This window comes from Schistocerca nitens, chromosome 2 (assembly GCF_023898315.1).
Source record: "Schistocerca nitens isolate TAMUIC-IGC-003100 chromosome 2, iqSchNite1.1, whole genome shotgun sequence".
Classification (NCBI taxonomy): Eukaryota; Metazoa; Arthropoda; class Insecta; order Orthoptera; family Acrididae; genus Schistocerca; species Schistocerca nitens.
Genome location: NC_064615.1, coordinates 960,157,691 through 960,173,716, shown reverse-complemented (window position 1 = coordinate 960,173,716; position 16,026 = coordinate 960,157,691). Strand labels below are relative to the sequence as shown.

The following is a 16,026-nucleotide window of genomic DNA, read 5'->3' as shown; positions in this document are numbered from 1 at the left end:
AATATTAAATCCTCCTTCAAAAAACTTTGCTCTGTGAGATTGGCCCTATAGAGTAACTAATAATTATAAAACCTGCTTTTAGTTTAGTACTAAGTTAATTATTAGATGCAGTGTGTAATACTGCTACAGTCCTCTTTATAAGTGGGTTATATCAGTATAAATGTGAATTTTAATTTCTTATTTTATCAGAATGTGTATTGCTTTTCTTTTCTTTCAGTAATATGATCAGTTTATGAATTCACATTTTTTTTCTTTTCTATAAGCTCTTGCCTAGCCATTTAGCATTATCATGACCCCCCCCCCCCCCCCCCCATACCCACAGGTTGAGAATCACTATCTACGAGATGGTTGCATCAACGCCAAGGCAAGTCAAGTTTATGACGTGGCTCACAAATTCCTACACATTGCCTTCATGTTAAAACATACACAGCTGGAAGTGCAGCTTCTATTTAGTCATTTTGAGCAGTCATTTTGGCAGCTTCCTTTCCTTTTGGGTTCTGTTCTTTGTGGGAAGAGTAATCAAATTGGAATCATACTAATGTAATACACTTGTGTCTGTGACCAGTGAAATGACTGCCCACTGTATTCCATATAGAAGATGAAGGAAAAACAGATAATGATGCAGAAGAAGACATATATCACTAACGTAACACATAATTTAAACAAAAATGTTCATCTGCATTGTAACAGTTAGATGTCTGATTTCAGTATATACAACAAAATAACAAAACATGTGGTAATGAGATTTAAAGTATAAAGACCAGTCAAGTGAATAAACTATCCTAACAGTGGCTGTTGGGAAGATCATTCACTGTCTTCCTCAATTGTTTCAGTCAAGGACCCCCACAAGCATAGTTAAGATTAACAGTGCCTTACAATTCAGTTTAACTATGATTTGTACAACCACTATAACAGAAAAATAATATTCAAATAGACTTTGTCCTGTTAAAATCTAGAGTGGATTCTTAAAATTTAGAGAGGATTCTGTATTCTGCTGTGGAGGTTTGTTTTCAGTGATGAACCAATATTCATTTGTCTATAAAATGTAACTAGGTACAATGGTACGATCTGGGGAACAGTATTATGGAACTTTAAAGACATTCCTGAGAGTTCATTATTTCTATATGTGCTATGCGGAAGTATTATGCCATTTCTTCCTAATAGAAGGAAGGAAAGTTGGTGGGAGAGAACTGTAGGATTCCTCTGGATAGGTGAGAGTGCACTACACAGAAGAAACATTTACTTAAGGCTAGGCCATACTTTGCATTCTGATAGAAGGCTCACGGGTCAAAATATGCAGAGTGCAAAACTGCTCATGTACAAAGTACAGGCACTTGAAATACCAAGATTTTTAACAGCACATTGCTCTGAATTTACCAACCTCTCCAGAAAAGCTGTCATACCCAGAGTATACTCTGAAATGAAAGGTGAACAAAAGCCAAGTAGACAGCTCCAAAATATTTAACAAGACATGGAACATTGTCTCATTGCAAAGTTATCTGAACATGAGTAACTAGACAAGGTCAACTCTAATTAATCATCTAATTTTTTACCACCTACCTGATTACCCTATAAAAGCTGTTGAATCATTCAAAGAAAGTCTATGCTCAGCAGAGTGGAGGTACCTTAATCACACAGTATTAGTTGGAGGTGACTTTAACCCATCAAGAAGAGACTGGGATGCTGCACATGGTACAGACAGATAACCTTGTGCAGAAGTTCTGAACCTTTCTCTAAAAACAAACAAGTAGTGAGACAACCCACACATAATGGAAATATTTATTACCTAGAAGCTACAAACAGGCCTGAACTTATCGACAGTGTCAGTAGAGACACAGGGATTAGCAATCGTGGTATTACAGCCGGAATAATTAAAAAAAGTTAATAAACCTATCAAGAAATCTGGGAAGATTTTATGATGGAAAGAGCACGTAAAAGTTGTTAGCATCCTGCTTAGACAATGAATGGACATCATTCAGTTCCTATATGATGGACATAGAGGAATTATGTGCAAAGCTTAAATTGATTGTTAATCTTGTTCTGGGGCACTGTGTATCTGGTAAGTGGATTAAGGATGGAAAAGACCTACTGTGGTTTAATAACAAAATGTGAGAAAACAGATTGTTGTAGCACTCTTGGTTCGAAAATGAACTTAGATATGTCAACATTCAAAAATTGGTAGAAACTTATGCATCTGTAAAAAGTGTGATCCACACAACTTCCACACTCATAGATTAGTGAAAGAGATAGTTAAGAATCCTAGAAAATACTGATAATATGTAAAACTGCTGAGTGGATCCAAGGCTACTCTTAGACCAGTCAATTGTGGCAAGAGTAGACAGCAAAAGGAAAATTGAAGTTTTAAATTTTCACGATACAGGGTGACTTGGACGGAATGTATTGGTTTTGTTGAAATGTGGCGAAAATGTAAATTAATGCTCATGAGTAAAAAAAAAAAAAAAACAGAGTAGCAGCTTATGATGAGAGAGGCAGGCAAGTGGTGGGGATAAGGAGGAGATTGGGGCAGGTAGGGGGAGGGATGGCAGGTTAGGGGTATGAGCTGCTTGTGGAAGTGTTTAGGGACAAGGTTAAGGAGGGTAAGGCAGTTAGCTGCAGTTGGGAGGTTCGACGGAGGGCAGGGGGGCACAAAAGGAGGAAAGCAGTAAGATTGTGGGTGCATTGGTGGAATAGAGAGCTGTGTAGTGCTGGAATGGGAACCAGGAAGGGGCTGATGGGTAAGGACAATGATTAACGAATTAACGAAGGCTGAGGCTGGGAGGGTTATGGGAACATAGAATATATTCCAGGGATAGTTCCCACCTGCACTGTTCAGGGAAGTTGGTGTTTGTTAGAAGGATCCAGACGGCATAGGCTGTGAAGCAGTCATTGATATGTTGGAGTTAGCAGTCATGTGTGCATGAGACATGCTTGCCTGTGTGAATGAATGGTATGTGTCTCTCTTTTGCAGATGAAGGCTGTGGCCGAATGCTTTATGTAAGTGTCTTTTCATTGTATCTGTCTACAACTTAACATGTCTTTTTTTACAGCAAGTATCAATCTGCCTTCTTCCACATTGTTGTAATTCTTGCATTGCATACAATGATAGTAAAAGTTATGTTCTCCAATTTGTTTCAATCTAAGAACTGAGCTAAACCTTCAATACAGATATTGGCTTCATTAAATGCCCCATCTTCTGCAGTTGTTACACTAACAACAAAATCATTGTCATGCAAGATTGTCCCTTCTAAATCTCCTTTATTGCAATGCTTTTTGTTCTTGCTACTTGCTACACCACATTGCTAACTTCAGTTTTGTGGCTTTATGAGTATCAGCTAACTTTCTTCCACGGCTGTCAGAAAACAATATCTGAGGGCAGTTGCTGTTACCTTAACTCTTTTTACCAGATTTTTTAACAGCCTTTATTCCATCTAATTCCACAAGTTAACTACCTTTCATCACTGGAAACTGATTTCTGCTTTTTTTCCCCCCTTTGTGAACTGGTTTGTTCTTCTGTTAACATGCTGTTTGCAAAATCCGTCATCATTCTCGCAATAATCATTACTTGTGACAGCACACTGCCTCTCTTTCTACCGATGACCATCATTTCATTTGCTAAGTTTGATACCTGTTTGGCACTTCCTTTCCACTCTTCGTAACTCTTCTGATTCCCATTTTGCAATTTACTTGTTTTATTGTTAGTAACAATGTTGTGATATCTGCAACTCAGAATTTTTGTTTCTTAGATGTAAAATAACACTATTTAGAAGTTCAACAGCTTTTTGTTAATTTGAAGTGTGTTTGTTTAGTTTCAGAATTTCACTATTACGATTCCCACAAATTCCCTTTTTTATGGCAGAAGTGTAATTTCTATTTGCTTGATCATTAAACACAACTGCACTAAATGCCATCTTGAGCAGTAAAACAAAGTATGAAGATGTAGTTGGTTTTTATCAACTTTATAAAATTTAATCAAAAACTTGATGTAGTCTCACAAACCAGTTGTATTTTAATTCTGAAAGTGAATGTGGTGCTTTGGATTGGGTTGGCTTGATTTGGTGGAAGAGACCAAACAGCAAGGTAATCGGTCTCATTGATTAGAGAAGGACGGGGAAGGACACACACACACACTATGTGTAATGGTTTCTTTACGTCAGAATTGGTTTACACTGTATACAATCAGATAAGAAAAAACACCATTTAGGTGTTATCACTTACAAAATTTATTAACACTAATGCCAAATAATATTAAGAAATCATCACATTACTTTTAAATGAGCTTACACAGTGAGCTATTGGTTCCACAAAACACGTATGTTTGTGGATAAGGCATTTTGGCTCATTGTGAGAGCCAGCTCAACATCTAGCTGACCGTGGGGAAAAAGTAGAGACAGCATATCATATTATATGAGATACAGACAAAACGACAGTAATCACACAGTAATTTACTGGGTGTTGCCACCACAACAAACAAATATTTTCTCAGTGAATTATCTTAAACATTGATCAACTGGAGTTTTTAAGAAATGTGTCATCTGGTCATTAAGGAATTACATTTCGGTCCCACACAAGATGAAAGATGTTTTAGTACTTTCACATACCAGGATTCTGAATCTGAGGATAAATTGTATGCCAGATTTGTTAACTGGTATGGGTCAACATTCAGATTGTAAGCTTCTTTGTAGTTCTGAAATATAAACAAAAATGAATTATTAAAACCACATCAAACTGAAAGCAATTTTAGATGCATTGGTGTAGTGCCTATTGAGGATGTGACTATTAATGATACAAAATTGTGTGCTAAATCTAGACTCGGACTAAAATCCCTGTCTTTTGTGGGAAACTGAGATGGTAATTACAGTGTTACAGGTGCATCTAAACTCAAGTTCTGAATTAGTAAGTGAGGTATGTTTGAACAGCTGAACAGGAGGAGCACTTCTAGGAATGTCGGAGATTTGATACCATTTTCTTCTCCAGCAAACATTTATAAGTTGTTGCAAAGGCTGATTTAGAATGAGCATACTAAAATAATTTACTGGAACAAAAATAAAACTTTTCTCGAGAATGTAGTTCCCAGAGCTAAGAGCCTTATGTATTTAAAAATGTAGGTAACTATTTTAATAATTTAAGGAGTAAAGGTAATAACTCCACAAACAGTAGAAGTGTTGAGTCTTCAAAAGACACATAAATAAGACAGAGAGCTTTTATAGATTTTGGAAGAATACTTTTGAGCTAGAAAAAGAATTTGCCTGAATACAAAAAGGTCCTCAGTCTTAGCTGTGTCCCTTTTGATGACTCAACACATCTACTATTCATTGTGTTGTCAGGTTACTCCTTAAATTATTTACATTCCAACAGGACTTCCAATTACCATATGTAATTGAGAAATATTAATGTGATCAAGTAAATATTAAGCTAACAACAGGAGATAAATAGCAGCTATTTTGTGTAACTGAGAAAGCAGCTGCTTTTTTCTGCTGTTGCAGCTTTCTTTCTAGCTTCCTTATTTAAATTTATCTGGCAAAAACATGAATAGCATTGAGCAGTACAGTGATAGTTACTGTTAATACAGCACACACATTGTTTCTGCGAGTTGCTTGTCTTTTGCTAATGTACCGGTATACTCTGAATCATTCCACATCCCTGAAGGATCAACTTCTAAATGGAAAAGTCTATCGAACCTGATGAATGAATGTATGGATGAATAGGGTGTTATGAATTGCAAAGTAGAGAGCAGGGGGTGGGGGCACAACAAAATGTGAGTGGTATACAAATAGTAGAGGAAAGAAGATGGCTAGTAGAGATGGCAATGACTTAGGGCAACCAAAACTAGACATGTTACGAGAGAAATGAGATTAGATACTAGTTTGGTGTTTATTCTACAAAGTAAGTTAGTGTGTCCTTCTCAGCACAATGTCTGAGTGACCTGCTCAAACCTGTCCCTCCTAGAGGAAGGACCTAACAGTTTCAAAAAGCTAAAAATAGTATCCACACTTTTAAATGTATTTACTGAAACTTCACCCCCTGAAAGTAAGTATTGGCTAGCCAGTCTCCATCCTAGTAACTTTACATCTAAATGACTACTCTGCAATTCACAATTTTGTGCCTGGCAGAGTGTTCATCGAACTACCTTCAAGCAATTTCTCTACTGTTCCACTCTCAAACAGTGCATGGGAAAAATAAACACTTAAATGTTTCCATGTGACTGCTCTTATTTTATTACAATTATCAGTTGTCCCTATGTAGAAGGGCACCAACAAACTTTTTTCAAGTTCGGAGGATAAAGTTGGTGACTGAAATTACATGAAAAGATCTGCTGCTATAAAAATGCCTTTGTTTGAATGACTGTGATGCCAACTCATGTATGACATCCGTGACACTGTCTCCCCTATTTAGTGACACCAAAAAATGAGCTGCCCTTCTTGGAACTATTTTGATGTGCCTCCTAAGTCCTATCAGATGCAGATCTCACACCATGCAGCAATACTCCAGAGGAGGATGGCAGGGTGTAGTATAGGCAGTCTCTCTCATAGATGTGTTGCACCTTCTAAGTGTTCTGGAAATAAATCACAGTCTTTGGTTCACTTTTCCCACAACATTATCTAGGTGGTCATTCCAATTTAAGTTATTCAAAATTGTGATCTTCACATATTTAGCTCAATTCACTGCTTTTAGATTTGTGTGATTTGTTATGTAACCAAAACTTACTTAGAGGAGATGATAATTCTGTAAGCATGAAATTTGATTAAAAGTCGTAGAAGTTGCTTGTGGGGAACAGTGTTAAATGCCTTATGAAAATCTAGAAATATGGAATCAGATTTGTGTGATTACTGTAAACGAAGTAATAAATAGACATATTTAATTTTTTTGTTCTAGTTGGGAGAAATGCAAAACAAACAATAAATAATGTAAGATATCTGTCCTGGGATGGAAATATGAAAAACAAAATTAAGGGATTTCAGAGGGGGGCATTATCCTCTCTATGTGTAACATTTCTTTGGAGAATGAGTGAAAAAATTCTACCAATTCTGATTACTGAACATGATCCACCCTACAATAAAATAATTGTTTTAGCATCCTTTAAGTAAATTCTCACAATAAATAATTAAAATATGACTTGTGTGTGTCTCCAACATGTCAAAGTCACCAGAAGGTGTTGTCCCCTTCAGCAAAAGCTTCATGGCATCATACGCAAACCATGCACTGAACTTCACATCCTCTTGTCTGCCACCAGTAGGTTTTGAAGATGTTATTTTTCATGGATAAATTATGAATGGAGTGTATGCAATCAGACTTCTATTTCTTTTCTCAGAAACTTAAGCACTTTGGCATGCATCATTTTTCTTTATTTTATATTGATAATATGGTTTGAAGTATCCCACAACAAATTATAACTCTGGTAAACTTCAATAAGTAAAAGCACAGTTTCATTTCCCCACACTACATACATGTTGAGGGTCATGTTGCACACACAATTATACTTGGCAACAAATGGCATGGAACTGACATGACACGTGCACTCGCTCTTAGAGCGAGAGTTTGCAACATGTTCTCCATCACATCAATGTGTCGCAAAATGTTATGCAGCACATTGTGGGACACTGAGCAACATTGCAGTGTCATGTAGATTGAGTGTTGTATGTCATGTTGGGGAACATTTTGTCCTATCCACAGCTTAAATATGCATGCTCTTAAAGAATATACCAAGATATAATTACCTCTGAGTCACTGAATTGGCAGTAAATAATATTCTCTGCAGAAGACATATAGCGTAGACAGGTGTAAGTGTTGTTACGTGAATCCTGACACTTGCAGGATGCTGCTTGTACACATTGCTATAACATAAAATTTGAAAAGAAAAAAAAAAGTTAAACTTATTTACATCAAAGTGGTCTTTTTTAAATTGTTACATTTCTCATCAGGTCATAAAGATCGACTGCTACAGTATTTATTGTCCCCAATGAATCAACTCCTGATCCAGAACAGTACACAATACTGAGCTTGCATTGGAAAATAAATGTTTGTGAGAGTAGTATAATGAAGACAATATATTTCCAATGTGGAACATACTTACACTGATATCATTATCCACTGGTAAATGGCATTTTGGATCAATTGTTTCATCATTTCCTTCACCCACATATTCCACAAGAAAACCTCTTTTGTTAGTTTTGTTCACAGATATTAATAACTGTTTAAATGATTTTCCATCCATATTTATCAAAGGTGAAGCATTAGCAATATCAATAATGGTTGGTGCCAAATCTATATTTAAAACTGTATCATAAATAACCTTTTTCTTGGGAATACCTGGGCCCCTAACTAACATAGGGACGCTGATATCAAATTCATATGGCTGCCTTTTATCCCAAGGTAGAGCAAACTGACCTGCAAAGGAAACATGGCTTGATATATGGAAAAACAGTAAAGAATCTGCTGCTTGTAGAGTAGCAACACAATTAAGATGTCAAATAAGGTTAGCATACATGAAGTACAGGTTACTGCTAGAATTCTCTCAAAGCAACCAGTAGACAAAGATAAAAAATATTTACATCTTAAGCAAAGATTCGTTGATCCTAAATATTGGAGACAGCATTACTCATTTGATCTTGAAGTAAGTACAGCTCACTCATTTACTGTTGTCAATAATATGGTATGTTCCACTTTTTTAAAAAATCTCTCAATTGAGAGCAATGAATGTAATAACTTGAATGCATACCTATATGAAATCCATTGTCAGATGTGTAAATAATATATGTATTGTTCAGTACATTCATAGAATTTAATTTGTTTACTACTGACTCTACCATATCATCCACTGATAACAATGTTTCCCATCGTTTATGGTAATATGTATCAAGTGTTTTTAAGGTAGTTGCTGGAAGCTCTTCAGGAAGCATACGTAGAAGCCAGTGCTTGTGCTGAAGATAAAAAAAGAGGAGAAATTAGACACAAATACACAATGAGTACTTAACAGAAACAATGTCCTTTTGCAGGACATTTAGTTCTCAGTTGCATCCAGTGACGCGTTAAAGGAGACAGGGAAAAGTTGGATTTTAATACAAAAAGAATTTAGATTGAAATGCAATATTGCTTACGGAATAATAAAAAACATAAATTTTAAACGGTGTGTTAAAAAAGTCTCTCCGCAGTGCCTTATGATTGTTAGCCGCGGGTGCCATATGTAGCGGGACTTTGAATTTCGCCGCGCTACACTTGTTCCCTCAGATAAAAAATATCCCGTCGCAGCGGTATGAGCGCTCGACGGCAGAGAAAATACTAAAATTGTAACTCTTTTTTGTTTTCTATCCGTTTCTTGATTGTGTCTGGATAGCCGAAGCTTAAGGCAGACATGATCTGATGAAGACGTTAAAAAAAAAAAAAAACTTATTAGCTAGTCTTGATCTGATTTTAATGTGTAGACATATTGTGGAAGTTGTTAAGAAATTCGAAAGATGGAAGTAGCAAAGTAAATTAAATTGCATACAGTATCAAGATGATTTTAATTGGTATAAATTAGTGATTCCTGGACGATTGCAAGATTTCAGAGCAGACTTTTCACGCCGAAATGAAGGAGATTTTTGAAGACCTGGACGCCGCACGAAAGAAGACAAGTTAACCTGATAAAGAATGAACTCTTATCTACGCCACTTCCCCCTGTCAGTTACATTTTGTTATTCTCTGTTTCTTTTCAGTAAGTTTTGTAGTGGAAATTGGTTTAACTTTTGCTCAAGAACGCCACAAGGACCACCCCAACTATAGCTTTTCTGTAATACGAAGTACGATCTGCATTTCTTTCTTTCTTTCCCTCTTTGCACGGTCATTAACGATTTAAAAAAAAAAATTTTCACTTACGATTTCTTCCCACATTTTCAACCTTTTTTTCTTTTTCTTTTCTTCTCTCTTTTCTTTTTTTATTAACCACTACACGTATGCCGCAGTGAATATACTGAAATTAAACTCAGTGAAATACAAGTTATTAATTTATTGAATAATCATTTTTACTTACAAATTTTCACATTAAATGTCGAAAGTGCATGCATGGCTAACAATCATACGACACTGTGGAGAGACTTTTTGAGCATCCTGTAGAATGAATTTGATAATAAATTTTATGTGACTTACTTTGCTGGGAACATTGAAATTTTTTGTTCTCATGGCTGTGACATGCTTGAAGTAACCACTGTAGCTTGGTGCAGGTGTGAATGGTGCATGAGGTGCTGGTGGAGCCAGCATCATAAAAAAACCAGAGGACAGAACATCTTTCTGCTTTAAGAATTCCAAGCTGTATGAGGTCTGCAAATTTTTAGAAAACCTTTACTTTCTTTTTCAATACAAAAGAGAAAATTTTAACACAAGAAAGCAATGGCTCATGCTCATATTATATGCATAAATTATGCATATCGAATCAATGAAACAATAAACAAATAAAATAAAATAAATAAATGAATTTACAGATATACACTTTTTTCACTTTGGTCTGTATCTGTCATTGTTGACACACAATGAAACTAAATTTTGTTAAAAAATTCTGTATTTTCGCCTTACACAATATAGTAACAGGCAGATCAGAAACTTAATCCTAGATACAAGGTTGGTTGGTTTTTGGGGAAGGAGACCAGACAGCGTGGTCATCGGTCTCATCGGATTACGGAAGGATGGGGAAGGAAGTCGGCCGTGCCCTTTCAGAGGAACCATCCCGGCATTTGCCTGGAGTGATTTTAGGGAAATCACGGAAAACCTAAATCAGGATGGCCGGACGCGGGATTGAACCGTCGTCCTCCCGAATGCGAGTCCAGTGTCTTACCACTGCGCCACCTCGCTCGGTAGATACAAGGTAGGTGCCTTGCTGAAGACATGGCACTTTTGAAATAATTGTTATGGCATGTAGCTGTGAAGCAAACTGCCATAGAAAGAAGCCCAGAAGTCACCCAAGTGGAAAACCTACTTGGTATTTCCATTATGTGGATGACATGTCCATCATCTGGTCCCATGGAAGTGGCTATCTCCATGACTTCCCTCACACATGTAAACCAAAGATGAAATAGATAGCTGTTTGGTCAGATACCAGATGTCTAGCCATCCTACAAAGCCAGATATTCAGCCAAACATTGCCATGGAGTATGTCATAATACACAGGTTTCAGTGAGCCCGCGGAAGTCAGGCGTTCAGGCGTGGATGACTGGGAAGATTTACACGAATTCCAACATCATAATTCATGAGTGAAATGAGCAAATAACATGTTGACTGTTTGATAATTAGATCAAGAAGCTCAGTTCAGCATGACATGCCATTATCTCTCAATGTATTGATCTAAAGACAAAGGCGTAGCTCATTTTCACTCCTTGTCTAACAGAACTATATTTTGAGGCAGTATACCTAAAGTAAATAAAGACAACAATTATGGAATGAATAGATTGTTACTTACTGTAAAGATAACTTATTGAGTTGCAGAAAGGCACAACACATTAAGCTTTTGGCCAAAGCCTTCATCAGAAAAGAAAAACACATATGCATCCACATAAGCTAGCACACCTCACAGGCACATGATTGATATCTCTGGCTGCTTAGGCCAGACTGCAACTGTAATGTGTTGAATGGGAGCAACAATCTGTAGTGTGTAGTGGAACGGGGAAGGGGGAGGATAGCAGGGTGTGGATGAGAGAACAGGGAACAGTGGAGTGTGCAGAGACTAGAGGTGGCAGACAGGGTTGTCTAGTGCAGAGTTGAGAAGCTGTGGGGGAGGGAGGGAAGGGGAAAAAGAGAGCAGAAAGGAGAGGACCAGAGAAGGGGAAAAGATCAGTGAGTGCACTGGCAGAGAGCTCTGCACAATGAGGTGAGGGGACGTGAGTTGAGAGGAGGTGATAGGACAGAAGAGGCGGAAAGTAAATAAAGTGTTTATTTAGCAGACATGAGCAATGGGACAGTGTACCTTAACCAAATAAGGTGTTTGTTCAGCAGGTGCAAGCACTAAGAATACTGTGTAAAGTAACCGTATATCTTGCAGAAGCCTTTCTAAGGATCTTGGGATTCTTACACTCACCTCCCAATACACTTATTCCTTAATATGATTTCACTGTAAAGCTGCATGACAAGTAATAATGTTCTTTAAATAGGACTCAGTATTTACAGATGTAAGTAAATATTTTCTTTGAAAACATACTGTTGCAGTCAAGTAAATATTAAGCAATCAATAGCAGATACCATCAGCTATATAGCTCAATGGATATGGTAACAATATTTTTTGAATTAGCAGCTTTCTCGTTTACTCAGTTAAATTTAGCTATCATAAGCATAAATAGCATTAAGCATTACAATAATAGTTTGCTGTTGATATAGCACACAAATTAAATTTCCATGATTTCCTGGCATTTAGTTAATGTATACCTTGTGTTATTCCACATTCTTGAATATTGTCCTTCTTGGTGATATTTATGAAACATGATGGATGGATGGATGGATGGATGAAGGAATATATCCTTTAGCTGTGTGTGTAAATAATTTTGTTATTATATGTGTTCATGTTACCTCAATAGCAGGATTGTGTTTTGATTTCTTCAATTCCTAATGTAGACTGACTGGCTGTTGCTCAGTTAGACTGGAGCTAATTATCGAATAAACATTCTGTCCTCTGGCAGCTTGTGGCATTTTCAATGGGTCGTTCCGCAGATATAGCCCATATTGTTTCTGTAATGAACACTTTGCCATGTTTGTCAGCAATGTGTATTACCCGTTTTTATTTATTATCACAGTCAGAAAAGGAATCTAAATGTAAAAACCATTCAAGACCTGAGGATTTCTGAGTGAGCAATAGTTTGCCGCTGGAAAAAAACAAACATGTGCCTCAAAAAGCTGTCGAACTAATGCAGCAAAATGCTGTATTAAAATCTCTACAGTTTGAGTTTCAAATTATCATTGTAAAGCTGGTCAACTTGGGTACTGACTGGATATAACAAATTATCAACAAGTTTTTCAAGTCAACTTGCCTCCTGTGATGTCTCAGATTTAAAAAGATACTCACAATCACATCTGTCAAGTAATCACCCTCCTGATCTCCATGTCGAATTCTGCTTCCATTGACAGAGAGAGTGTAGTTATAATAACGGGAATTTCCAACAAGTCCAATCCACCAGTCCCATCCAGGTGGAACATGTGCAGTTCCCTTCTCTTTCCTTCCATACTGCAATGGATACAATAGATGTACTATCATACACTTAGGCAAAACATGTACATCTTCAAATTTTTATATTTTATAATTTATGCTTCACTTATTTATTTTTCATTTTCTTTCACACAAACTTGTTATTAAATAATTGATTCAAAATATTTTCACTGTGATACTGCAATGCAAAACACAAAATAAATATTTTAAATTTCTTGCCTCAGAAAAAGAAAAGCTATACTTACACAAAAACGTACAGTTGACTAGATTTTGACCCAACTAAGTTTACAATTCAGACAAGAGACCACAAAACAATGGTACTATTTGGATGCCTATATCACTATGCAAAGTACTTTGTTTTGCAACCATAACTCACATTTATGACCATTACAGGGACTTTTACCTTTCAACAACAGTTTCTTATAAAATTTATATCACAAGTTGGCAAACATCTGCCATTTACTGCCTGAGAAGTGGGGATGGTTGGAGGATATCAGTGTTTTTGAAGATTAAATGCTGCAGTTACCCAGAAATGCAGTTCAAATTAGAACAATCATGACACACAAAGAGAGAAATAATGATATGATAGTAGCAACAGATGCAACCTGATAAGGTGTAAGGTTATCAGTAGCAGACAGGGAAGATATAAAAAAAAGGACATACTGCAAAAAGAAGTGTTAGGATGACGGAGTGGAGGCAACAGAGAAAAACATTTAAACTTGCAAGACATGTATATGTTGAGCTGTCATTCTAATTACTTTTTGCTTGGATGATAAATTATTCAAACATGTAACATGATGTGATACCACAGAATGAAAACATTTTAAACATAATTTCTGCTAATCAACTGGTGATAAAGACATTTTTAGGGTGAAACGCACCAAGTAACTTGCACTTAAATGTAATTTTCTGAAGTTCACTTGAAAGCTATGACTTGTAATAATCATGTATTTTAACAGTTTTACATGTATTTTTGCTATGGAAATGAAGAAGCAAGAGGGGAGCCATAGAGGTTAATATACCTATCCAGTAAACGTTTTTCTGGAACAGTATACAGAGCACATAAAACTGCAGGTGTGTGTCATATTTAACAGAACGCTTTTATACACAATGACAAGCATATAAACTACATGACAACATTCTTAAACCTCTGCTTGCCACACACTGGTAATGGCAACAATTTCTAAAATCAAAATATGACCTGGCTACCTTCTGGATATGAAAGTTGATTTAGTGGCCTTTGGCAACAAATGAAGAACAAAATTACAAATCAAATATATACTGTCTTCATAGATGGTAGATGATAAATTACCTGAATGATAGTATGCTTATAGTGCCATTACTACAGTCTTATAGAGGCCACCTCATTTTTGATTCTCCAAGCACATCAGGAGTTGCTGTTGTCCTGGGTTCTGAGCAACCTATCATTGACATCCCCCTCCCTCCTCCCAACCCTTCTTTCCTACATTATTCAACTTCTAACAATGGTGTACTCAAAGAGAGAAAGTTGTTAGAACTTCAAGTTTAAAACATGGGCACGTCTCCTGGTGGCATCCGTTCTGGTGCTGGCATCGCGATGACGGTGAGAGGGCTGCGTTGTGAGTATTGAGAGATGCCAAGATCCCGAGCGTCAGGTAGAGCCAAAGGTGGTGTGGCAGCATTCGGAACAGGCGTTGCTGGCACCCGAGGCCGAAGCTGGTCCGAATGACGCACTGCAACACCCGTGTCCATCTGGATTTCATACAGGCGTCTGCCATGGTGTCTTAAGATGTGGCCTGGGCTCCATTTTGGCCGCCTGCCATATCCCCGTACCCAGACGAGGTCGTCGTCGGTGAACCGGCCAAGTGAAGGCACCCGCGGCCGTGAGGTGGGAGGCCGCAGAAGATGAAGTAGCTTGCGGGGCTGTCGGCCATGTAAGAGCTCAGCCGGGCTGTGGTCGCCCATGGGGGTGAAACGGTAAGACGCCAGAAACTGGAGAAGCGCATCATCAGCAGCAGAAGAAGTCAGAAGTTTCCGCATCTGAGCCTTAAATGTGTGGACCAGTCGTTCAGCCTCACCGTTGGATTGTGGATGGAACGGCGGGGCAGTGACATGCGTAACGCCATGACGAGCACAAAAATCCGCAAATTCGGAAGAGGCAAATTGCGGACCATTATCAGTAACAAGAGTAGAGGGGAGGCCTTCCAAAGAAAAAATGCGGGCGAGAGCACTGGTGGTTGCCGCGGTGGTAGGTGATGTGCAACGGACAATGAAAGGAAAGTTAGAGTAGGCGTCAATTACGAGGAGCCAGTAAGTACCTAAAAAGGGTCCCGCAAAGTCAGCATGAATGCACTCCCAGGGCTTCTCAGGCGAAGGCCACGGTGACAAAGATGACTTCGGGGCAGTGGCCTGTGACGCACAAGGGGCGCAGGCAGCGACCATGTGTGCTATTTCAGAGTCGATGCCAGGCCAGTACACATGATGGCGCACCAGAGATTTTGTGCGAGACACACCCCAGTGCCCTTGGTGAAGGAGGCGCAAGACCGAAGCACGCAAAGACGCAGGTACCACAACACGCGGCGAAGCATTGTCAGTGGAGAGGAGGATAACACCATCCCTAGCCGTGAGGCGGTAGCGCAAAGTGTAGTAGTTCCGCAACGGATCAGAAGTCTTAGTGGACGGGCGATCTGGCCAACCCTTCTGAATACAGTGTAAAACCCGGGAGAGGGCAGGGTCAGAACCCGTAGCAGCCGCCAGCCTGTCCCCAGTGATGGGGAACCCGTCCACAACCTGCTGCTCGGCAACATCCAGGTGGAAACACAAAAGTTCGTCCCTATCAAATGCCTGATCAGGACCCATGGGAAGGCGAGACAGAGCATCAGCATTCG

At 38.2% G+C, this 16,026-nt stretch overlaps 1 protein-coding gene across 1 annotated transcript in view; it reads right to left on the bottom strand.

The window, feature by feature from the left end:
• Positions 1-4,125: 4,125 nt before the first annotated feature.
• The window catches only part of LOC126237279 (N-acetylglucosamine-6-sulfatase-like), a 69,305-nt gene continuing 57,404 nt past the window's right edge, over positions 4,126-16,026 (bottom strand). Inside the window, exons 4-9 of the mRNA XM_049947215.1 lie at positions 13,019-13,177; positions 10,123-10,293; positions 8,717-8,918; positions 8,072-8,385; positions 7,716-7,832; positions 4,126-4,684 (exon numbers count right to left, since the gene is read on the bottom strand). Of these exons, the coding sequence (XP_049803172.1) occupies positions 4,529-4,684; positions 7,716-7,832; positions 8,072-8,385; positions 8,717-8,918; positions 10,123-10,293; positions 13,019-13,177 (1,119 nt within the window). The 3' untranslated portion in view covers positions 4,126-4,528. The remainder of the gene's footprint in view (positions 4,685-7,715; positions 7,833-8,071; positions 8,386-8,716; positions 8,919-10,122; positions 10,294-13,018; positions 13,178-16,026) is intronic.